At 41.1% G+C, this 25410-nt stretch overlaps 1 protein-coding gene across 1 annotated transcript in view; it reads left to right on the top strand.

Moving 5' to 3' along the window:
• The window catches only part of DCST1 (DC-STAMP domain containing 1), a gene marked incomplete at both ends in the record, with an annotated part of 195121 nt that overhangs the window by 166937 nt on the left and 2774 nt on the right, over positions 1 to 25410 (top strand). The window contains 11 exons of the mRNA XM_082266269.1: positions 12264 to 12389; positions 15996 to 16124; positions 16487 to 16626; positions 18304 to 18484; positions 19673 to 19816; positions 21981 to 22102; positions 22227 to 22381; positions 23416 to 23515; positions 23636 to 23731; positions 23943 to 24066; positions 24571 to 24687. Coding sequence (XP_082122395.1) covers positions 12264 to 12389; positions 15996 to 16124; positions 16487 to 16626; positions 18304 to 18484; positions 19673 to 19816; positions 21981 to 22102; positions 22227 to 22381; positions 23416 to 23515; positions 23636 to 23731; positions 23943 to 24066; positions 24571 to 24687 — 1434 coding nt within the window. The remainder of the gene's footprint in view (positions 1 to 12263; positions 12390 to 15995; positions 16125 to 16486; positions 16627 to 18303; positions 18485 to 19672; positions 19817 to 21980; positions 22103 to 22226; positions 22382 to 23415; positions 23516 to 23635; positions 23732 to 23942; positions 24067 to 24570; positions 24688 to 25410) is intronic.

Below are 25410 nucleotides of genomic sequence, written 5' to 3'. Positions count from 1 at the left end.
CTCGCTTAGGGCAGCCCACTGAAATCAATGCCCAATGCATTTGATGCAAAAATGCGCACAAACGTGCAAAAAATGCAACACGATTTTGCCCTATGCGGGTAAAGCAAAAACGCACACAAAGTGCAAAACTTGAATGCAGCCCTAGCAATTTGTAAAACCGCATACAAAATTGAGCGATTTTGTGCTCGATTACGAAAACGCATGAAAGACTTGTCCTGCTTGTGTTGCCATTTATTGCTAATAACATCCCAAATGCTGCAAAATGCCAAAAGCTTAATGCTTAACAACCTGCAAAAGCTACTCTGGCGCATTTGTTGCGTTTAGGGCAGACCTATGAAATCATTGTGCTGCTCAATGCATTTGATGCGAAAAATCATGCACAAACCTACAAAAATGGGGAGCGATTTTGTGCACGTTCACAAAATGGAAAATGTGAATGTGGTGTTAGCATTTCATGAAGCCATGTAAAATCGTATGATTTAGTACATATTTACGAAATTGCACAAAAAATGCACGTTACGCGTTGCTGTTCATTGTTAACCGCTTGCCGACCGCCGCACGACTTTTTACTGCGGCAGTCAGCCCCATACAGACAAACCGACGTAGGGTTACGTTGCTCGCCTACTAGCCTCTAGGGGGCGAGCGCGCGCCGCCAGAGGCACGCTCCCACCCTCGCTCGTTCACTAGCATCCCCGCGCGAGTGACCGGCGGCTCTGATGTCCGCCGGTCACTCGCGATCTCCCGCTGGAGAGAGAGAAAGGCAGGCGGTTGATGTAAACAAAGCCGCCTGCCATTCTCCCTGATGTAACTGCAGCGATCATACGATCCTGCTATGTCGGATCGTATTTCTCTGTGGTAACATCAAAAGCCACACCCCTTTACAGTTAGAAGCACGCCCCTAGGGACACACTTAACCCCTTGCTCTCTAATAAAGTTAACCCCTTCCCTGCCAGTGTCATTTTTACAGTAACAGTGCATATTTATAGCACTGATTACTGTAGTAATGTCACTGGTACCCCCAAAATTGTCAAAAATGTCAGTCAAGTGTCCGATCTGTCCGCCGCAATGTTGCAGTCCCGCAAAAAAAAAATCGTAGATCGCCTCCATTGCTAGTAAAAAAAAAAAAAAACAATAAAAACGACATAAATCTTTCCCGTAGTTAGTAGACGCAATAACTTTTGCGCAAACCAATCAAAATACGCTTATTGCGATTTTTTTTACCAAACATAGGTAGCAGAAAACAAATTGGCCTAAAATGTTAAAAAATTTAGATTTTTACATTTTTGTTTTTTGGGAATTTCATATAAAAAAATGTGAAAAATATTGTTATTTTTTCAAAATTGTCGCTCTTTTTTTGTTTATAGCGCAAAAAGTAAAAATTGCAGAGGTGATCAAATACCACCAAAAGAAAGCTCTGTTTGTGGGAAAAAAAAAGGACGTCAATTTAATTTGGGTACAGCGCCGCACGACCGCGCAATTGTCTAAAAAAATTCACGCAGTGCCGAATCGCAAAATAGGCCCTGGTTTTTGAGCAGGAAAATCCTCCGGGGCTTAAGTGGTTAATGGCACCCTAAATGCGGCAAAACGTGTGAAGTTCGTTGTTCAAAAAAGTGCATGAGCTACTCATGTTTGCTCCTCCAATGAAATCAGTTGGCTGCCCACTACATTTGGCGCAAAAAAGTTCAAAAACGTGCAAAAATGCGTATTAATTTTGCACGCGCTTTGCAAATTGCAACATGTGAAGGCAGCTATAGCATTTTGTAAATGTATACAAAATTGCGCAATTTCATGTGCATTTACATAAATGGGCATTGCGATTGCGTTGCCATTTGTTTGGTAATGTCACTCCAAATTCATAAAAAAACACACTTGAAATCAATGGTCTGCCCCTATGTTTGACGCGAAAACACACACAAATGCGGCACACATTTACAAAACGCTAAATGTCAATGCGGGATAAAATGACATTATGGGGGAACCAAAAAAATATCATTCTATGTCAAAGCGATAGTCGGACTGCGCCATATATGACATTTTTTTAATTCTGGCCAGAGTTACTCTTTAATGCATTCTGCACATGGCCAGTGCTCCTTACAGGTAAACCATCAGGCTTTAAATAAAAAAAAGATAAAATGTGTTTTTCTGTTTTGTTTCATGCAGCTCAACCAATCAGAACACTTTGAACTGCATTTTGAAACAGAACTAAACCCTCCCCCCTGAAAAAATAACTGCCATCCTAGCCTCTGTTTGAATTGCAGTTGTCATGGTGACCAACCGTTACAGTTTGGTAAAACTGAGCCCTGCCCTGTGATGTCATCAAGCTCCTCCCACTGATTATAAATAGAACCCCAGGAGATCTGTGCAGCCAGTTGCAGAAAGGAGAGCGAGCGAGTAGGAGTGTTTTTAGAGAGCTCTGCAATATTTGAATATTTGATAGCAGAAATCAGTCATAGGGCTGATTATTATTAGGATAACTTATTATTAGGATACAGTAATATTATTATAAGATCGATTAGATATATTCGTTTTCGGATAGATTATTTAAAAAATAGTAGTAAAATGACACAGAGCAATATGCACGTTGTCATTCAAATAGAAGACGAGGAGGTGGTGCAGCACCCAAGGGAAGCCACCACAATGAGGACTCACCGTCATGGCGCTCACTCCACCAAACGCGCCCACAAAAAAAAGGGGAAGAAGCCAGAACGCGCCAGTACAAGTAGGCATTTCATCTTTAGTTCTCATATTCCCATGTAATATGGGGGGAGGGGGGGTTATTTAGAAAACATACCCTATATATGTGACAGTTATGTAGTGGCAGATTACATGATCACTTCCAGCTGAAATGACAGTTTATTTTTAAATTCTCAATTTTTTTTTCTCCCTTCACCCCAAATATGTTTTTTTTTTTTTTTTTTAAGACACTGACATTGCTCACACTATACACCCCGTATACAGGACAAAGGCTGCACACATTGTTATTTCTACATATAATTACAACCGCCACCTATCCCACCATTTTTAACATTTATATTTTATATATTTTTTTTTTTTCTTTTTTCTAGAGTGTAATATACAGATTGTTATTTCTACATATAATTACACCTTTATATATATAAAATTCCCATAGAGTGTAATTTAGGAGGGGTGTGGGGCTTATTTAGATATATTTTCCTGGATATGTGACATTTTTAACATTTATATTATATATATATATATATATATATTTTTTTTTTTTCAATAGAGTGTAATATACAGATTGTTATTTCTACATATAATTACACCTTTAATAATAATATATATATAATTCCCATAGAGTGTAGTTTAGGAGGGGTGTGGGGCTTATTTACTGTATTTTCTGGCGTATAAGACTACTTTTGAACCTCAAAAAAAATCCCCCAAAAATGGGGGGTCGTCTTATACGCCGAGTATAATATCTCCAAGGTAACCTAAGTATAAGTATTACCGGTAGATGAAAATTAGGGGGGTCGTCTTATACGCCGGAAAATACGGTAGATATATTTTCCTGGATATGTGACAGTTATGTAGTGGCAGATTACATGATCACTTCCAGCTGAAATGACAGTTTATTTTTAAATTCTCAATTTTTTTTTCTCCCTTCACCCCAGATATGTTTTTTCTTTTTAAACACACTGACATTGCTCACACTATACACCCCGTATGCAGGACAAAGGCTGCACACATTGTTATTTCTACATATAATTACAACTGAACACATATCCCCCTAATTATTAACATTTATATTTTAATATATATATATATATATATATATATATATTTTTTTTTTTTTTTTTTTTTTGCTATAGAGTGTAATATACAGATTGTTATTTCTATACATAATTACAGCTGACACATACATATATATAAACACACATATATATATATATATATATTCCCCATAGAGTGTAATTTAGGAGGGGTGTGGGGCTTATTTAGATATTTTTTTTAACACACTGACATTGCTCACACTATACACCCCGTAAATAGGACAAAGGCTGCACACATTGTTATTTCTACATATAATTACAACTGAACACATATCCCCCTAATTATTAACATTTAAATTGAATATATATATATAGTCCATACACTAGACGGAAATTGTTTGAGAATCTGTCATTTGGACAGTTCACTTGTTTTTCGGCCAGTTAATGGGCACAAATTGGTAATCAGTTGTGAGGTTTTTTTTTTTGCCAAAGTTCTTTTTATTTTATTTGGCATAAAATGTGTTCAAAATCGCTCAATTCCCCTCACATATACAAAAACACACGAAAAACGCGCCTGGATTGCCAAGCATTGGTAAAGGCCTCTCAAATGTGTCAAAATGCGCAATGCCCAAAAAGATGCATGAGCTAATTTGCTGCAAATGTCGCGCTTAGGGCAGCCTACTGAAACCAATGCCCCATGCGTGTGATGCAAAAAATGTGCAAAAACCTTGCACGATTTTGTTCACAAAGTGCAAAGCGTTTACGCAGCCTTAGCATTTTGTAAAACATGCACAAATGTCCGCAGTTTTGTGCACGTTTAAGAAAACGCATGAAAAAGTGTGTCACGCTTGCATCGGCATTTATTGTTAGTGGCACCCCAAATACGGCACAAAAGCACAATGCTCGATGCTCAAAAAGGTGCATGAGCTGATTTGCCACGTTTGTCTCGCTTAGGGCAGCCCACTGAAATCAATGCCCAATGCATTTGATGCAAAAATGTGCACAAACGTGCAACAAACGCAGCACAATTTTGCCCTATGCTGGTAAAGCAAAAACGCACACAAAGTGCAAAACTTGAATGCAGCCCTAGCAATTTGTAAAACCGCATACAAAATTGAGCGAAAAACGTGTCCTGCTTGTGTTGCCATTTATTGCTAATAACATCCCAAATGCTGCAAAATGCCCAAAGCTTGATGCTTAACAACCTGCAAAAGCTACTCTGGCGCATTTGTTGCGTTTAGGGCAGACCTATGAAATCATTGTGCTGCTCAATGCATTTGATGGGAAAAATCATGCACAAACCTACAAAAATGGGGAGCGATTTTGTGCACGTTCACAAAATGGAAAATGTGAATGTGGTGTTAGCATTTCATGAAGCCATGTAAAATCGTATGATTTAGTACATATTTACGAAAATGCACAAAAAATGCACGTTACGCGTTGCTGTTTCATTGTTAACCACCTGCCGACCGCTGCACGACTTTTTACTACGGCAGTCAGCCCCGTACAGGCAAACTGATGTAGGGTTACGTCGCTCGCCTACTAGCCTCTAGGGGGCGAGCGCGCGCCGCCGGAGGCGCGCTCCCACCTCCGCTCGTTCACTAGCATTCCCGCACGACTGACCGGCGGCTCCGATGTCCGCCGGTCACTCGCGATCTCCCGCTGGAGAGAGAGAAAAGCAGACGGCTGATGTAAACAAAGCCTCCTGTCATTCTCCCTGATGTAACTGCAGCGATCATACGATCCTGCTATGTAGGATCGTATGTCTCTGTGGTTACATCAAAAGCCACACCCCTTTACAGTTAGAATCACGCCCCTAGGGACACACTTAACCCCTTGCTCTCTAATAAAGTTAACCCCTTCCCTGCCAGTGTAATTTTTACAGTAACAGTGCATATTTATAGCACTGATTACTGTAGTAATGTCACTGGTACCCCCAAAATTGTCAAAAATGTCAGTCAAGTGTCCGATCTGTCCGCCGCAATGTCGCAGTCCCGCAAAAAAAAACGCAGATCGCCTCCATTACTAGTAAAAAAAAAAAAAAAACAATAAAAACGACATAAATCTTTCCCGTAGTTAGTAGACGCAATAACTTTTGCGCAAACCAATCAAAATACGCTTATTGCGATTTTTTTTACAAAACATAGGTAGCAGAAAACAAATTGGCCTAAAATGTTAAAAAATTTCGATTTTTACATTTCTGTTTTTTGGGAATTTCATATAAAAAAATGTGAAAAATATTGTTATTTTTTCAAAATTGTCGCTCTTTTTTTGTTTATAGCGCAAAAAAGTAAAAATCGCAGAGGTGATCAAATACCACCAAAAGAAAGCTCTGTTTGTGGGGGAAAAAAGGACGTCAATTTAATTTGGGTACAGCGCCGCACGACCACGCAATTGTCTGATAAAGTCACACAGTGCCGAATCGCAAAATAGGCCCTGGTTTTTGAGCAGGAAAATCCTCCGGGGCTTAAGTGGTTAATGGCACCCTAAATGCGGCAAAACGTGTGAAGTTCGTTGTTCAAAAAAGTGCATGAGCTACTCGTGTTTGCTCCTCCAATGAAATCAGTTGGCTGCCCACTACATTTGGCGCAAAAAAGTTCAAAAACGTGCAAAAATGCGTATTCATTTTGCACGCGCTTTGCAAATTGCAACATGTGAAGGCAGCTATAGCATTTTGTAAATGTATACAAAATTGCGCAATTTCATGTGCATTTACATAAATGGGCATTGCGATTGCGTTGCCATTTGTTTGGTAATGTCACTCCAAATTCATAAAAAAACACACTTGAAATCAATGGTCTGCCCCTATGTTTGACGCGAAAACACACACAAATGCGGCACACATTTACAAAACGCTAAATGTCAATGCGGGATAAAATGACATTATGGGGGAACCAAAAAAATATCATTCTATGTCAAAGCGATAGTCGGACTGCGCCATATATGACATTTTTTTAATTCTGGCCAGAGTTACTCTTTAATGCATTCTGCACATGGCCAGTGCTCCTTACAGGTAAACCATCAGGCTTTAAATAAAAAAGAAGATAAAATGTGTTTTTCAGTTTTGTTTCATGCAGCTCAACCAATCAGAAAACTTTGAACTGCATTTTGAAACAGAACTAAACCCTCCCCCCTGAAAAAAATAACTGCCATCCTAGCCTTTGTTTGAATTGCAGTTGCCATGGTGACCAACCGTTACAGTTTGGTAAAACTGAGCCCTGCCCTGTGATGTCATCAAGCTCCTCCCACTGATTATAAATAGAACCCCAGGAGATCTGTGAAGCCAGTTGCAGAAAGGAGAGCGAGCGAGTAGGAGTGTTTTTAGAGAGCTCTGCAATATTTGAATATTTGATAGCAGAAATCAGTCATAGGGCTGATTATTATTAGGATAACTTATTATTAGGATACAGTAATATTATTATAAGATCGATTAGATATATTCGTTTTCGGATAGATTATTTAAAAAATAGGAGTAAAATGACACAGAGCAATATGCACGTTGTCATTCAAATAGAAGACGAGGAGGTGGTGCAGCACCCAAGGGAAGCCACCACAATGAGGACTCACCGTCATGGCGCTCACTCCACCAAACGCGCCCACAAAAAAAAGGGGAAGAAGCCAGAACGCGCCAGTACAAGTAGGCATTTCATCTTTAGTTCTCATATTCCCATGTAATATGGGGGGAGGGGGGGTTATTTAGAAAACATACCCTATATATGTGACAGTTATGTAGTGGCAGATTACATGATCACTTCCAGCTGAAATGACAGTTTATTTTTAAATTCTCAATTTTTTTTTCTCCCTTCACCCCAAATATGTTTTTTTTTTTTTTTAATACACTGACATTGCTCACACTATACACCCCGTATACAGGACAAAGGCTGCACACATTGTTATTTCTACATATAATTACAACTGCCACCTATCCCACTATTTTTAACATTTATATTTTATATATATATATATTTTTTTTTTCTTTTTTCTAGAGTGTAATATACAGATTGTTATTTCTACATATAATTGCACCTTTATATATATAAAATTCCCATAGAGTGTAATTTAGGAGGGGTGTGGGGTTTATTTAGATATATTTTCCTGGATATGTGACATTTTTAACATTTATATTATATATATATATATATATATTTTTTTTTTTCTATAGAGTGTAATATACAGATTGTTATTTCTACATATAATCACGCCTTTAATAATAATATATATATTTATACATATATATATATATATATAAATATACAGTATATATATATATATATATATATATATATATATATATATATATATATATATATATATATATATATATATATATATATATATATATAATTCCCATAGAGTGTAATTTAGGAGGGGTGTGGGGCTTATTTAGATATATTTTCCTGGATATGTGACAGTTATGTAGTGGCAGATTACATGATCACTTCCAGCTGAAATTACAGTTTATTTTAAAATTCTCCATATTTTTTTCTCCCTTCACCCCAGATATGTTTTTTTTTTTTAACACACTGACATTGCTCACACTATACACCCCGTATACAGGACAAAGGCTGCACACATTGTTATTTCTACATATAATTACAACTGCCACCTATCCCACCATTTTTAACATTTATATTTTATATATATATATATATTTATATATATTTGTTTTTTCTATAGAGTGTAATATACAGATTGTTATTTCTACATATAATTACACCTTTAATAATATATATATTTATACATATATATATATATATATATATATATATAGTATATATATATATAAAAAAAAATATATATATATATATATATATATATATATATATATATATATATATATAATTCCCATAGAGTGTAATTTAGGAGGGGTGTGGGGCTTATTTAGATATATTTTCCTGGATATGTGACAGTTATGTAGTGGCAGATTACATGATCACTTCCAGCTGAAATGACAGTTTATTTTTAAATTCTCCATTTTTTTTTCTCCCTTCACCCCAGATATGTTTTTTTTTTAAACACACTGACATTGCTCACACTATACACTATACAAAGGCTGCACACATTGTTATTTCTACATATAATTACACCCGCCACCTATCCCACCATTTTTAACATTTATATTATATATATATATACATATACAGTATATATATATATATATATATATATATATATATATATATATATATATATATATATATATATATATGGTCCATACACTAAACGAAAAATCACTTGAGAATCTGTCATTTGAACAAGTCGTTCGTTTTGCGGCCAGTTAATGGGCACAAATTGGTAATCAGTTGTGAGTTTTTTTTTTTTGTTGGGGGGGGGTTCTGTTTATTCAGGTTTAATAACAATACAAAGAAAAACACACACCACAATTGAAATCATCCCAATTTCAGGTGATAAACGTCACACTAAACTTACAACACTTCAGCACTAGACCCATAGTATCGCTCTTGTCTATAATACAGCAAAAATATCAACTTTTGCAGCATATTTACCCCGACATGAATTCACATAAAATGACTTCAATTGGCTCCCAGATCTAACAGTATTTAACTGAATCCAAAGACTTTGATCGAGAAACCCCAAATTTTGAGTATAAGTAGTCAACTCACACTAAGGGAATCCTAAAATCAAACCCCACAGAGTCATTATCAGCTTTATCTGAATGAGAAAGTTTTCTACCCCCAGGAGCAGGGATTTTTTTCAGCGGGAACGCGGGGGAATGCAGTTCCGGCACCTCCAGGGGGTGCTGGAAGGTCTACTGATGCTGGCTGCTGGGGGATCTATTGTTGCTGGAGGGGATCTATTTTTGCATGTCAGTCTATTGTTGCTGGAGGGGATCTATTTTTGCATGTCAGTCTATTGTTGCTGGAGGGGATCTATTTTTGCATGTCAGTCTATTGTTGCTGGAGGGGATCTATTTTTGCATGTCAGTCTATTGTTGCTGGAGGGGATCTATTTTTGCATGTCAGTCTATTGTTGCTGGTGAAGGATCTTTTGATACTGGGGGTTAATAGTTGCTGGAAGGGATCTACTGTTTAGAGAGGGGTCTTCTGTTGCTGGCTGCTAGAGAGTCTATTGATGCTGGCTGCTGTGAGATCTTTTGCTGCTGCTGGAGGTCTATTGCTGCTGGGGGTCTATTGCTGCTGGGGGGTCTATTGCTGCTGGCTGTGGGGGATCTATTTAATTGCTATTCTTGTTATCAAACCCAAATTCCATACATTCCAATACAAAGTTATACTGGGCTCTATATTCTCTACAAGGGGCTGTACTGGAAGCTGAGTAGGGGGTGGAACCAAGGGTCAGTGCTCGGAGGTGGGTAGGGGGTAGAACCAAGGGTTAGTGCTCGAAGGTGGGTAGGGGGGCGGAGACACAAAGTAACTTAGAAGGGGGAGTTCCTGCACCTATTCTCTAAGAAAAAAAGCCCTGTCCAGGAGACATTTATCATACCAATTGAATCAGACACTGCAGATACATTGTTCCTCCAACCTCCCCACACTTTCTCAAATTTATGGGGGGTTCCTCTACTAGTATATGTGGCTCTATAACAAGGCAGGGCTTTATTAACCACTTTACCACCGGAGGATTTTGCTGTCTTACGTCTGGGCCACTTTTTGCGATTCGGCGCTGTGCGACTTTAACGGACAATTGCGCGGTCGTGTGACGCTGTACCCAAACAAAATTTACGTCCTTTTTTCCCACAAACAGAGCTTTCTTTTGGTGGCATTTGATCACCTGTGCGATTTTTACTTTTTGCACTATAAACAAAAAAAGCGTTTATTTTGAAAAAATAACATTTTTTTATATGAAATCCCCCCCCCCCCCCCCAAAATGTAAAAATCTAATTTTTTTTTTTTAATTTTTGGCCAATTTGTTTTCTGCTACCTATGTTTGGTAAGAAAAAATCACAATAAGTGTATTTTGATTGGTTTGCGCAAAAGTTATTGCGTTTACTAACTAAGGGAAAGATTTTTGTCATTTTTGGTGTTTTTTTTTTAATGAGTAATGGCGGCGATCTGCGATTTTTTTTGCGGGACTGCGACATTGCGGCGGACAGATCGGACCCTTGACTGACATTTTTGACACTTTTGGGGGTACCAGTGACATTACTACAGTAATCAGTGCTATATATATGCACTGTTACTGTAAAAATGACACTGGCAGGGAAGGGGTTAATTTTATTGGAGAGGGAGGGGTTAATGTATGCCTGGTGCTTACTGACGTGTGGGGGGGGGAAGGTGACTGAGTGAGTCAGGGACAGATCGCATGTTCAGCTATGCTGAACATGCGATCTGTCACTCTCTGTCACTTAGGAGATCCGCCCGCTCTGTTTACACAGGCGGGCGGATCTCCAAACTAGATTCCCCGACGATCGGGGAAGAGCGGCGGCGATCGCCGCCGCTCCTCCCCTGGCCCGACTCCCGCTGTGACTGAAAACAGCGGGAGCGCCGCCTACAGGGGGAGGAGGCTAGCGACGTAGTACTACGTCGCTAGATGATAACGAGCCACGTTGCTGTAGTAGCAGCAACGTGAGCAGACCTAAAGTGGTTAATAAGTGCCTTCCAGGCCTAGTTGTGATGTTTTTGAGCCAAAAAAAACAAAAACAAGTTTGGAAAATTTCTACCAAACGAACAATAAATTGAAAGGTAAATGTGTTTCTCGTCTCACCTGTTTGCACTAGGTTTATGTGACAAAACAAACAAAAAACTGATTCATTTATGTCCATTGAATGATTTATCAATCAAAATTCGGTCATTGCACGATGATAAAATCGTTGGCGCTCACGGCTAAGTATTTGTTTTTCGGAAACGAGTTTGAACGTTTTTTCGTATAGTGTATGGCCAGCATTATGTAGTGGCAGATTACATGATCACTTCCAGCTGAAATGACAGTTTATTTTTACATTCTCCATTTTTTTCCCCCTTCAGACCAGAGCTGGGTGTTTTATAACACATTGACACCCCATATACAGGACAAAGCAGAGCAGATTGCTATTTCTACATATAATAGCAGATCATACACACCCCCACCCCCACCCCACCATCATTAACATTTGTTTTTAAAGAATAGTGTGCTAAGAATGGCTTAAAATGCATACAAGTGCTTAGACTTCCTTCACACAGCTGTAAAAAAAAAAAATGCATTTCGATTTTTATTTACCGATCCGAACGCAGCTTCAATGGAGACATTCACACCCTGCGTCAGATCTCTAACACTGAATCCCATAAAATTCTGGGCATACTGGGAGGGATTTACTAAAACTAGAGCATGTGGCTCTGCATAGAAACCAATCAGCTTCCAGGTTTTATTATCAAAGCTTCATTGAACAAGCTGAAGTTGGAAGGTGATTGGCTACCATGCATAGCTGTACCAGATTGAGGGCCACAGTTGCCCACACCTGCTTATACTGGACCTTTAAAGGGAACCTGATACAAAACTAAACACCTTTGATGGAAAGTTCTCAAATAGAAAATAAGATATAATGAAGTCATCTAACAATTATCTCTTTTATTTATTTTTTAGCATTGAAACGTTTCGCGGACTTCGCTTTGCCCCAATTTCTCATCAAATTCCTGTTCGAGGAATCAGATGTTTTTAAAAAAACCAAGTTCTTCCTTGGATTCGGCGTTGGCTGCCTAATAGGATTTGGTAAGTATATCATTCATTTATAGTTGAATAGAGGAACATATGCATAGTTTTCATCTTTTCTAGATTTTCAGGGACTGTCCCAGATTTTATGTACTTATTCCTGGTGGTGATTTTTGGACCAAATATAATAGCTGGGCAACAGGGTCCCTGAAAATTAGTGTGTGTGATGTGTGTGTGTGTGTGTGGTGTGTTTGTGTGTGTGTGTGTATGTGGTATGTGTGGTGTGTGTGTGTGTGTGGTGTGTGTGTGTGGTGCGTGTGTGTGTGGTGTGTGTGTGTGGTGTGTGTGTGTGGTGTGGTGTGTGTGTGTGTGTGTGGTGTGTGTGTGGTATGTGTGGTGTGTGTGTGGTGCGTGTGTGTGTGGTGTGGTGTGTGTGTGTGTGGTGTGTGTGTGGTATGTGTGGTGTGGTGTGTGTGTGTGTGTGTGGTGTGTGTGTGGTATGTGTGGTGTGGTGTGTGTGGGTGGTGTGTGTATGTGTGTGGTGCGTGGTGTGTGTGTGTGGTGTGCATGTGTGTGATGTGTGTGGTGTGTGTGAGGTGTGTGTGGGTGTGGTGTGTGTGTAGTGTGGTGTGTGTGTGGTGTGTGTTGTGTGTGTGGTGTGGTGTGGTGTGTGTGATGTGTGTGATGTGTGTGGTGTGGTGTGTGTGATGTGGTGTGTGTGATGTGTGTGATGTGGTATGATGTGTGTGATGTGTGTGGTGTGGTGGGGTGTGTGTGATGTGTGGGATGTGTGGTGGTGTGTGTGATGTGTGTGGTGTGTGTGATGTGTGTGATGTGTGTGCTGTGTGTGATGTGTGTGGTGTGGTGTGTGTGATGTGCGTGGTGTGTGTGATGTGTGTGCTGTGTGTGGTGTGGTGTGTGTGGTGTGTGTGATGTGTGTGGTGTGTGTGATGTGTGTGATTTAAGTGGTGTGGTGTGTGTAATGTGTGTGGTGTGTGTGATGTGTGTGGTGTGATATGTGTGGTGTGTGTGATGTGTGTGGTGTGTGTGATGTGTGTGATGTGTGTGGTGTGTTGTGTGTGGTGTGTGTGGTGTGATGTGTGTGGTGTGTGTGATGTGTGTGATGTGTGTGTTGTGGTGTGTGTGTGTTGTGTGTGGTGTGTGTTGTGTGTGGAGTGTGTGGTGTGATGTGTGTGGTGTGTGTGATGTGTGTGGTGTGTGTGATGTGTGTGGTGTGGTGTGTGTGTTGTGTGTGGTGTGTGTTGTGTGCGGTGTGTGTGGTGTGTGTGGTGTGTGTTGTGTGTGGTGTGTGTGGTGTGTGTTGTGTGCGGTGTGTGTGGTGTGTGTGGTGTGTGTTGTGTGCGGTGTGTGTGGTGTGTGTGGTGTGTGTTGTGTGTGGTGTGTGTGGTGTGTGGTGTGATGTGTGTGATGTGGTGTGTGTGTTGTGTGTGTGGTGTGGTGTGTGTGGTGTGGTGTGTGTGGTGTGGTGTGTGTTGTGTGTGGTGTGTGTTGTGTGTGTTGTGTGTGGTGTGTGTTGTGTGTGGTGTGTGTGGTGTGTGTTGTGTGTGTTGTGTGTGGTGTGTGTTGTGTGTGGTGTGTGTGGTGTGTGTTGTGTGTGGTGTGGTGGGGTGGGTTGATACTACAATAAGGCGACCACACCACAGGCTTGCCTTATTGTAGTATTAACCCTGTCCTGACAGGATCACTTTAAAGTTTTGACCGCTATGCATATACTGATTACTGAGTATAATAAATGCATATACTGTGCTGTATTTATTTTTATAATTGACCGTGTTCCCATATGTTCTCTTCAACAGCCATCTACCTGTCTGTGATCGACGCCTTAGAACTAGCGGATCTGGTGAAAATGTTATTTTTATTCTTTCTAGTATGTAAGTATCTACATTATCTATTTATTCTTATTTCTGTCTGATATGCAAAATAAAACGACAGTTAAAATATTTTTGGTCTTGAATGTGGAAAGGGTTGGAGTCAATGATAGGTTCTTCATTGCTATGGGCGTCCCTACTATTAGTACAATTATATATATCTCCCCTTATTTCCTGTCCTAGTCACCACTGTGCCAGAAACAATAACGGCCCTTTCACACAGGGTGGACTCCGCTAGTAATCGGCTCACTCAGCAGGGGATCTGTCCACTGATCCCCCGCTGAGCAGGAGGATGATAGTTCCATGTCCGCTCTGCAGCTTGCTCTGCAGTATGGGCAGTTGGGTGTAAATGGAGCACCAATGCAATACGCCCAGACAGAGGGGAACAGATCCTCTTCCATTTGTTTTTGGTGCATCAGATTGGAGGTAGGCAGGTGTAAATGGATAAATGGACACCCGCAACTCTAGGCGCGTGTAAATGGATAAATGGACACCCGCAACTCTAGGCGGGTGTAAATGGATAAATGGACACCCACAACTCTAGGAGGGTGTAAATGGATAAAAGGACACCCACAACTCTAGGCGGGTGTAAACGGATAAATGGACACCCACAACTCTAGGAGGGTGTAAATGGATAAAAGGACACCCACAACTCTAGGTGGGTGTAAATGGATAAATGGACACCCACAACTCTATGTGGGTGTAAATGGATAAATGGACACCCACAACTCTATGTGGGTGTAAATGGATAAATGGACACCCGCAACTCTAGGCGCGTGTAAATGGATAAATGGACACCCGCAACTCTAGGCGGGTGTAAATGGATAAATGGACACCCGCAACTCTAGGCGGGTGTAAATGGATAAATGGACACCCACAACTCTAGGTGGGTGTAAATGGATAAATGGACACCCACAACTCTATGTGGGTGTAAATGGATAAATGGACACCCACAACTCTATGTGGGTGTAAATGGATAAATGGACACCCGCAACTCTAGGCGGATGTAAATGGATAAATGGACAACCGCATCTCTAGGCGGGTGTAAATGGATAAATGGACACCCACAACTCTAGGCGGGTGTAAATGGATAAATGGACGCCCGCATCTCTAGGCGGGTGTAAATGGATAAATGGACACCCACAACTCTAGGCGGGTGTAAATGGATAAATGGACACCCGCAACTCTAGGCGGGTGTAAATGGATAAATGGACACCCACAACTCTAGGCGGGTGTAAATGGATAAATGGACACCCGCAACTCTACGCGGGTGTAAATGGATAAATGGACACCCGCAACTCTAGGCGGGTGTAAATGGATAAATGGACACCCGCAACTCTAGGTGGGTGTAAATGGATAAATGGACACCCACAACTCTAGGTGGGTGTAAATGGATAAATTTACACCCGCAACTCCAGAGAGAAGAATGGAGGGTCCGATCAGGCCTGCCTGAAAAATGGACTGACGGACCCGATCAAAATGCTCATGTGAAAGAGGCCAAATGAGGGAAAATCTTCCCTAGAGGTACTCAGATAGCAGGAGCAGCCTGGCAAAGGCACTGCCTTGTTGGGGAGATTTCAGCAAGTGAGGGGAAATCCCCACAGCAAGGAAACTTTCAGCAATAAAAGCCAACAGAAGAACCATTCCTTCCTTACCCTATCTCAAACCTAAAAAAATTTTTGGCTGGGGTTCTATTTTAATAATAATTTTTAGTACTTCTCCCCCTTGACAATATATTTATGTCTATAACCTGTTTTTTTTTTGTTTTGTTTTTTAGTGACCTTTGCTTGTGGGTGGGGCTTATCCATCTATTTCAGATGCACCACCCTGATCACTGTGCCCAACATTCTGGGAAAGGAAGGACACGCGCTGCTACTCATTATTGCTTTGGCCGCAATGTATGCAGGTAAGTAATAGACCGACTAATGCAGTGATGGTGAACCTTGGCACCCCAGATGTTTTGGAACTACATTTCCCATGATGCTCAACTACAGCATCATGGGAAATGTAGTTCCAAAACATCTGGGGTGCCAAGGTTCGCCATCACTGGACTTATGTGTTGTCTTACATAAAGGGGCAATGGATCTGACTTTCACCAAATATTCACTACAGATGGCTCTTTCTGGTACTTCCTTTGTTTTAAAGGCAAGTTATTGATTCACCACTAGTGAATGTTTACTGAAAGTGATTTCACTGCTTTCTAAATATGCCCCAAAATGTTATAGAAGTAAAATATCTCATTCTCTTTATTTTTCATGATTCTTATAGGTCCAGGGGCCAATTGTATTCACAATCTTTCGGAGATACCACGTACAATCGGCTGTACGGCAGAACTTCAGATTAATAACACAAAGCTGCTGTGGAAGACATTATCAACGCCGGTGAAAAGTATCTTAAAAAATATCATGGTAAGTACACAGATCACATACCAACATGGGTAGACATGCCTTAGAAGCACAATCAGCACCATGCCATGGAAACAAAACCCATATCATACTGACACAATCAGGACCATGCCATAGTAACGCAACCAGTACCATACTGACACAATCAGGACCATGCCATGGAAACAAAACCCATATCATATGGCACTTTTCCACTGCAAGTACCGGCTTGGCTCCACCCTGCACTGCTTGGCCCTGCTCGGCTCAGTTTGCTTTTCCACTGCGTGGTACGAGTCGGCACCTTTCAGCACTGTATAGGCTCTACTCGGCTCGGTTTGCTTTTCCACTGTTGTAGTACTTAGTAGTAAGTGGGTGGGATTACAACAATTCTCTGACCAATCAGTGGCTAGTAATGAAAAACAATCAATGCTGCATGCAAAGGATTGTGGGATATGGTATCGGTACAGCCTGCTTGGAACCCCAACCGAGGTGGTACTGTTTAAGCGAGCCGTACCAACGCCGTACCATTTAGTGGAAAAGAGCCGCTGTACCAAACAGTACCGAACCGTTCTAACCCGTACCATGCGGTACCATGCAGTGGAAAAGCGCCAAACCGAGCCAAACCGATCCGTACCATGCAGTGGAAAAGCGCCTATACTGACACAATCAGGACCATGCCATTGTAACGCAACCAGTACCATACTGACACAATCAGGACCATGCCATGGAAACAAAACCCATATCATACTGACACAATCAGGACCATGCCATAGTAACGCAACAAGTACCATACTGACACAATCAGGACCATGCCATAGTAACGCAACCAGTACCATACTAACACAATCAGGACCATGCCATAGTAACACAACCAGTACCATACTGACACAATCAGGACCATGCTATACTGACACAATCAGCTCCAATCAGTAGAAAAGCGCCAAACCGAGCCATACCGATCCGTACCATGCAGTGGAAAAGCGCCTATACTGACACAATCAGGACCATGCCATTGTAACGCAACCAGTACCATACTGACACAATCAGGACCATGCCATGGAAACAAAACCCATATCATACTGACACAATCAGGACCATGCCACAGTAACGCAACAAGTACCATACTGACACAATCAGGACCATGCCATAGAAACACAACCTATATCATACTGACACAATCAGGAACATGCCATAGTAACAAAACCAGTATCATACTGTGACAGCTAGGAAAATGTCACTTGCAGGCCAAAACACTACACAATCCTGCTTGCCAGTAAGTGATCAGTAAGGGAGCTGGTCAGGCAAGTGGGGGAATGATGCTATGGGGGCATGTTTGTGGTCTCTACTAACCCCGGTGTTGGGAAGTTGCCACCTATTTTGTTCCAACACATCGCGGTTCAACACATGTAATTTGCAGCGTGTTGAAGGTCGGGTGCATTGGGTGACACTGGAGATAAATGGATGTGCACCCTATAGTGCCTAAACCATGTGCTGTTGCCAAGCGCATTTAGGGCTCATTCACACCTTGGCATATTATTGCAAAACCCAGAGTAGATCTTCCCATGTCTGGCCAGTAAAGGCATTACCTTAACATGGTCCTAGTATTTATTCCACAGACTTTAATTTAGGGTGTCTTTCATTTGTCGGGTACAAAATAAATAAAGACTGGAATCTAAATGAGTTCTCTATTATGTTTTCTAGAAACAAACCAATAAATTTCAGGGCATTGGTGAAGAAACAAAGTCTACATTTACAGAGACCAAAGAAGAAGTTGAGGGTAAAAAGGGATATGACAATCGGAAAGAGGAATTTCTGCGCTGGAAGAACAAGGCGTCGACAACACAGCAAAAATTTGATATCAAGACTATGCTGCGCTGTGAATGTAAGTATTTGAGATCTCTTGGAATTTGTAAACTATTTATCTCTACATTCCTACAGCATACTGTGGAGATACCAAAAAATCTTAAGCAGGGCTTTTTTTCAGTGGGAACGCGGGGGAACGCAGTTCCGGCACCTTTAGCACTTAATGTATGTAATGACAAGGGGTGCTGGAGCGGAGGTGGTATTTTGTAACAGAGGGGCCCATTGTGTGAGGGATCTATTGTTGTGGGGGGATCTATTGTTGCTGGCGTGGGGACTTTTGTTGCTAGGGGTATATATTGTTGTTGCGGTAGGATCTATTGTTGCTGGTGGGATCTAGTGTGGCCGGGATTATTTTTACTGCTTTTTATGTTATCATTAATAAATTGCATACAAATTACTTAATTACTTACAAAATGATACTTGGTAGAGATCGACCAATATCGTTTTTTTAAATGCTGATACCAATATTTTGGTCACCGGATATCAGTATCGGCAGTATTTGGGGTCTAAAAGACCCCAAACCCCGCCCCCCCTCGGCACCGAAAAGCATTCAAAACACCAAGTTTGGCTGTTTTGAATGCTGTCAGTTTTTTTAATTCGAGTACCTGGAAGTGATGTCATGACATCACTTCCGGGTGTTTTACATGGAGACCCGGGTCTTCTCTTCGGCAGCGGTGGAGGTAACATGCCCGGGTCTCCCGGTGGGAGGGGGACGTCCCCTCCCTCTCCTTGTAATGACAGCCGAGCGGCTTCTCAGCCGCACTGGTTGTCATTACAAGTCAGCCGACCGTCGGCTATGGACACCGGTACCGGGGTGATGCCTCTAGCTGCAGGCATCACTCCGGTACAAGCACTTTCCCTAAATATCGGCAATATCGGTAACCTCAGGGGCCTATTCCGATATATCGGGGAAAGTGCATATCAGCCCCTGATTTATCGGTGTTGCCAATAACGGTCGATCCCTAATACTTGAATCTGTATTCTCTAAAAGGGGTGATATTGGGAGGTGGGTAGAGGGTGGAACCAAGGGACGGAGCTCAAAGGTAGGTAGGGGGCAGAGACAAGGGGGTGACTCAAAGGTGGGAGGGGGGTTCCTGCACCTATTCTCTGGCAAAAAATGCCCTGATCTTAAGATTCAAAAATAATAAAATCACATTTTAAAATTTTTTTTCATTTCTCTAAACTTTGTCTTTCTCTTTCCTTACAGATGTCATCGGACTTGGCATCACCAAATGTGAAGAGTGGTTTGCGCAAAAACACGAGGAGTGCATGAGAACAATTGCAGTGCCCCTCGTAAACCACCTCCTGTGCTTACCCCTGCAGTTTTCATTTCTGTGTCAAATTATGAACAGTAAGTACCTTTTCCAGTGACATAATATTTACCTTTAAGAATATCATTTAAATATTAACCAAATCAACACCTGTATACACCTCATGGACCACAGCAATCTTTACATTTTAGCTATGGGCCTAATGATTCCAAGATAACTTTGTCATTACTTACAATAGAAATGTAGCACATAGATTGTGTTTGTTTCTGTGTAATGCTTTTTATTGGGGTCCGCTCCTCTCTAGAATCCCTACTGAATAGGAGATGAATGGATGGCAGTTTTTTTTTTTTTACATATGTACCCATTCAGTTTGTGCCCAACGGACTGGTGACAGCTGTTTGGACGACTGGGTGTAAACAGACTCTGATGTCAGTTTACATCAGGCTGCCTCTGATCCATCACATTTAGGTCCAGAAAAATGGTAAAGGACACAGCCTTTTCCTTTTTTTTTTTTACCAGACCTGTACAGACTTGGAGATCTGCGGATGTAAACGGACATCCACCTGTCCAAAGGGCTGCATGGTGTTTCTGATCCGGTTTATCTGAAAACTGATCGGAATGCCTGTGTGAAAGGGCTCATAAGGCCCGTACACACGATAAGAAAAGTAAAATTTCATCTGACAACCGATCTGCCGATTTTCGAATCTTTAGTATAGTGCTTTCGACAGCCGATGACAAAAACTGGATGTGCAGGCTATAAAATTTTTAGCGTACGTCAACACAACGTCCGATTTTCATTTATTTAGTACAGTTTTCGACCCGAAAAAAATCATAAGAGCAAGACTAGGCATGCTCAGAAACTAAAGAATACATACAAAACAATTCAACACATGACATCACTTCTGAAGTTGAATTCTGTCGTACGAGAATTTGCGGATGAAAGTTCCCTCTTCAATTTTCCATATGAAACTAGGATGCAACAAAAAACTAAAGAAAATTTGTCTATAATCTGATCGTGTGTACGAGGCTTTACTTGCAAAGCTGCTGTAACTGACATTATATGCAGATCAAAGGTTTCCCCTTTTTTCTGCTGTAGATGAACATGTGAAGTTCCAATAAAAAAAAATAACATTGCTACATAGTAACTCTTCTTGACACTATAGGCATGGTTCTGTAAGACCTGTTCACATCTAGAAATTTAGGATCACAGTTGGAATCCCCGTAATTCCAAGTCATACTACAATCCTGGCAAAATGCACCACACATGTTTGTGTGCAATTTTTTTTAAATGGCACCTAAAACGTGGCAAGATTTTGCTACGATAGGCTCGGATTGGATGTCGGCGGGGTCAACGAACACATGTCCATTGACACCCACCGCTCCATACTGGGGGGTCCAATCAGGTCTGCCTTAAAAACTGACAGATGGACCCGATAGCTCCTCCCGTATGAAAGGGCCCTTAGGTTTTAGTAAACTAGGCATAGCTACCAGCTTCCAGTACAACATATTAAACTGTAAAGAAAATTAGAGACCGACCGATTATCGGCAAAGCCGATATATCGAGGGCCGATACGCACTTTCCCCGATATATCGGAATCGGCCTTTTGATTTACCGATATTGCGGGAAAGTGCATGTACCGGAGTGATGCCTGCAGCCGGGACCGGTGTCCATAGCTGACGGTCAGCTGACTTGTAATGACAACCAATGCGGCTGAGAAGCCGCTCGGCTGTCATTCCAAGGAGCGGGAGGGGGCGTCCCCACCCTCCCGCTGGCTTCGGCGGCTCGCCCGGGTCTCCTGTCCCTCCGGGAGACCTGGGCATCCTACTTTCACCGCCACCGTCTGACCGGGTCTCCATTTCTTTGAATTTGGCGCCGCCGACACCCGGAAGTGATGTCATTAAATGACATCACTTCCAGGGACTGGCGGCGCCGAATTCAAAAACTTACAGCATCCAAAACAGCCAAACTTGGCGTTTTGCATGCTTTTAAGTGCAGAGGAGGGGTTTGGGCTATTTTAGACCCCCAGATCCCTCCACCACAGTACCTGTGGACATTGAAAAAAAAATTTTTAATGTCCGAAAATATCGGCCAATATCGGGCGATACTGATATCCGATGACCAAAAAAATTGGTATCGGTGGTAAAAAAACGATATTGGTCGATCCCTAAAGAAAATAAGATACATCTGTTGACAGTGCCTTCTATACCTTGTATTTAATGATGGATAATTTCTTTCTTTTTTAGTTGGAGAATCATGGTGCAAGAAACGTATTCCCATTGAAAGTCACTTTGGAGACATATACGATCAAATCAGCTCAGCCGTAAGCAACGTGGGCAGTGCGATTTCCAGCAAAATGGCCGAAGAGGTAAGTGTGTTAGCCAAAGCTCTTTGGATGGTTAATGCTCATTAACCCTTCTTCTAGAATTTTTTACAGTATGACCAAGTTTTTCTATGATATGTTTAATTTATCTCCCGTTTTATCTCAACAGAAGGAAGACGACGTTGGTGCTGGACAAAATATAACCAAGATGAGCCTAAAGGACAGGATACTTTTTGGCATTCAAAGGAGAGGTGTGATGCTGGAAAGCTTTACAGCTTTCATAAAGACCATCCTTGCGTTCACCTTTATTTTTATCTTCTTTTCGTAAGTAATCCATAAACTTTTCAAAAATATCTCTGTACACCACAATTAGGGATACATGATAATTGTCAGGGAGTCTTCAAAGAGTTAATTGTTTCAAACTAAGGCAGGCCATAGACGTTTCGAATATCGTACGAAAATCGCAAATGCCAGTGTTATCGAACGATTTTCGTATCGCTAGTGTGGTATGTAAAACATGCGATTTTCGTACGACAGCAAAAATTCACATATCCAACATGTTGTTTTTTTTTTGCGAAAATCAGCCAAATTTGGTATCATTAATGGGGGAGTTGTATGATTTCGCCTAACAAAACACAGAACAATAGGGAGTGTGTCCAGTAGAGATGTGGTTTAAAAGGCACAAAAAATAGTGTTTTGTCGTACGATTTTTGGATCACATTGATGGTACACTCGATGATGTACACGAGTGCCGCTTGCGTTTATCGCACGATAAATCGTACGAAATTCGAAACGTCTATGGCCTGCCTTACTTTGGAGAAAAAAAAATAAAAGAAGTAAACAAGAAGAAGAACAAAAATCCGATATACAGCAGCTTTTCAAGTCATAGGCTTGGTGGTGGCTGCAAGTTCTCGTTTTTCACACTTTTTCGACAAATACAGCTGAATACCTGTTATTTACGAGATTTATGGGTTCTTTGTCACTTCCTGCGCACTGACCTGAAATCTCAAAAATGTTATCAGCTTTCTCTGCCGTGAACTAGGGAACAACTCACTTGCCGAAATTTGGAGAGAACGCTACTAAAGCTTCTAGTTCCCTTGCCAAGAGGCTGCTTTGCTGCTTGGTGAACACAGGAGGTCTCTCTCTGGGCATGAGCACTGTTAGAAAAACACTTAAGCGCTCTCTGATTGGACAAGGTGGAGATCATGACACCATAAACATTAATGCCTCCTAGTTAATAAGCAGAACATACTTTTTTTTTAGGGTGGGAAGAAGTATACATACATACATATTTAACAGATAATTTGTACATGTGAGTTGTACATAGTTAATCTTACAAATATCTTTTTCCTTTACAGGGCCTACCAGTACACCAAGCAATATAATTCTGAAATCCTACATGACAACTGCTATGTGACGACCTACTTCAAACAGATTGATGCAAGGCGTAGGAAACAAGTAAGTAATTCTACATCTATAGCTATAGCTCTGTTGATAGTTCAGTTTCATTTTAATCTTTAAATTAATCTTTAAACTTGAATCAAGAGATTAACTGATTTTCCTATATTGTCTTTGCAGAAGAAAAGATATCTACTGCCAATGAAGAAAGGAGAAACTTCAAAATTAATTTTCCCTTTTAGTCTCAAAATCCAGAAACCAGAGATGCCATCAGTGGTGAGTACAGTGTAACGTGACTGCTACCTCGGCAGTTATTACATTTACTGTATATCTAACTTTCTATTATGGATATGGTAGGGAAATTGTAAAACCACTGTCCACGTGACTCAAACCCTCTCCCTACCTTATCCAAAACTAAAAAATTTTACTTTATATATACTGTAACATAATCATGGCACTGACTGTTGTCTTCTCTTCTCTTTTACAGATGTCGATGTTAGGCCAATATATCGTTCCCATTATTTTTATTTTCATAGTAGTGCTCGACAGGATCCTCTTTTACATTCTAGATATAATAAGGAAGCATTCAAACATTTCCTATGTCTTTGCAAGTAAGTATCACTTTTGCTCATAAGGGGATGGTAATATCACAGACCACTTCATCCATGGGTAGCACAAATTATAAATATACTGTATGCAAGTTTCATTTTTGGCTGGGTGGTAGTCATCCCAGTTTTTGATTTGTATAGTTGTGCATTTTTTTTCTAAGCTCAGTGACATTTCTCACTACAGTAGAAGTCTCTAGCGCCACTGGCTCTAGTATGAGGTTTCCCTGAGTTATGAATATTCATAACACCCCCAGCCATCCTATTAGTAGGGTCAGACAACTGGGGCATGATGGGGGAGGGTATAAATATTTTGGGAGGCTGTGTACTTGCACACTTAGGGGGCACACTTACTTGCACACTTGGGGGGAGGGGGGGGCATTATTATGAGTTACGCACAACCATATTTCTAATTAAAGGGCCTGAGACACAAAATATATTTCAGATAAAGGTCGTATATCTTACTCAAAACTTGTCGCCTGGTTCTAATTTTGTATTCTCTTTCAACAGGTCATCACAAACTGGAAGTCGAGGTGGGAGGAGACAGCTTGCTGGCGAATATATTAAGAAAAACAGTTGGCGTTCTTAATTCAACATCAAACACCTACCTGACAAGCAACAATTACAGTAAGTATGCAAATAGTGACTTATCCTGTTAGGCAGTATTTTGCAGACACTAGAGGAACAAAAGCTGCTGCAAGCCAAAGACTCACCCATTTCAGTGGGTTTAGAGGCCCATTTGAGGGCAGAGTATTTACTAGATACTGTTTATAAAGCAGCCTCAGTTTTAGTAGAAAAGCCTCCCTTTGCCAGCATGCTGCAAAGAAGGAGCCTTGCTCTTTATATGGAAGCAGTGGTCTCCCTGCTGAGGTTTAACACACCTTTTGTGAGTAAAGGCCCGTACACACGTACCGATTGTCGGCCGTAAATATTCGGCCAACGTCCGATCGGCCGATTGTCGGCTTGTTAGTATGATGCTTCCGACAACCGACTGCGACTTTTCGGCCGAACAAAATCTGGTGTGCAGGCTTTAAAATTTTTGTTGGCCAACACCAGAATGGCCGATTGTTCCTCAGTCAGTACAGAATTCGGCCGACAAATAGCAGATGAGCAAGACTGGGCATGCTCAGAGAAGAAAAAACACACGGAAAGTTAACCATCACATGACATCACTTCTGCAGTCGGCTGTTGTTGCTTTCCGACAAAATTTGTGTGCAGTCTTTAGCACTTTTCAACCTACAGGACAGCACCGGACAAAAGACGGCCGATCGTTCAGCCGACAATCGGTGCGTGTGTACGGGGCTTTATTCTCCAAATTTATGTAGAAAAGAGAATGGCTAGAATCTGTAA

Source organism: Pelophylax lessonae (assembly GCF_965119305.1).
Source record: "Pelophylax lessonae genome assembly, chromosome: 8".
Taxonomy (NCBI): domain Eukaryota; kingdom Metazoa; phylum Chordata; class Amphibia; order Anura; family Ranidae; genus Pelophylax; species Pelophylax lessonae.
This window is presented reverse-complemented; position numbering and strand designations above follow the sequence as displayed.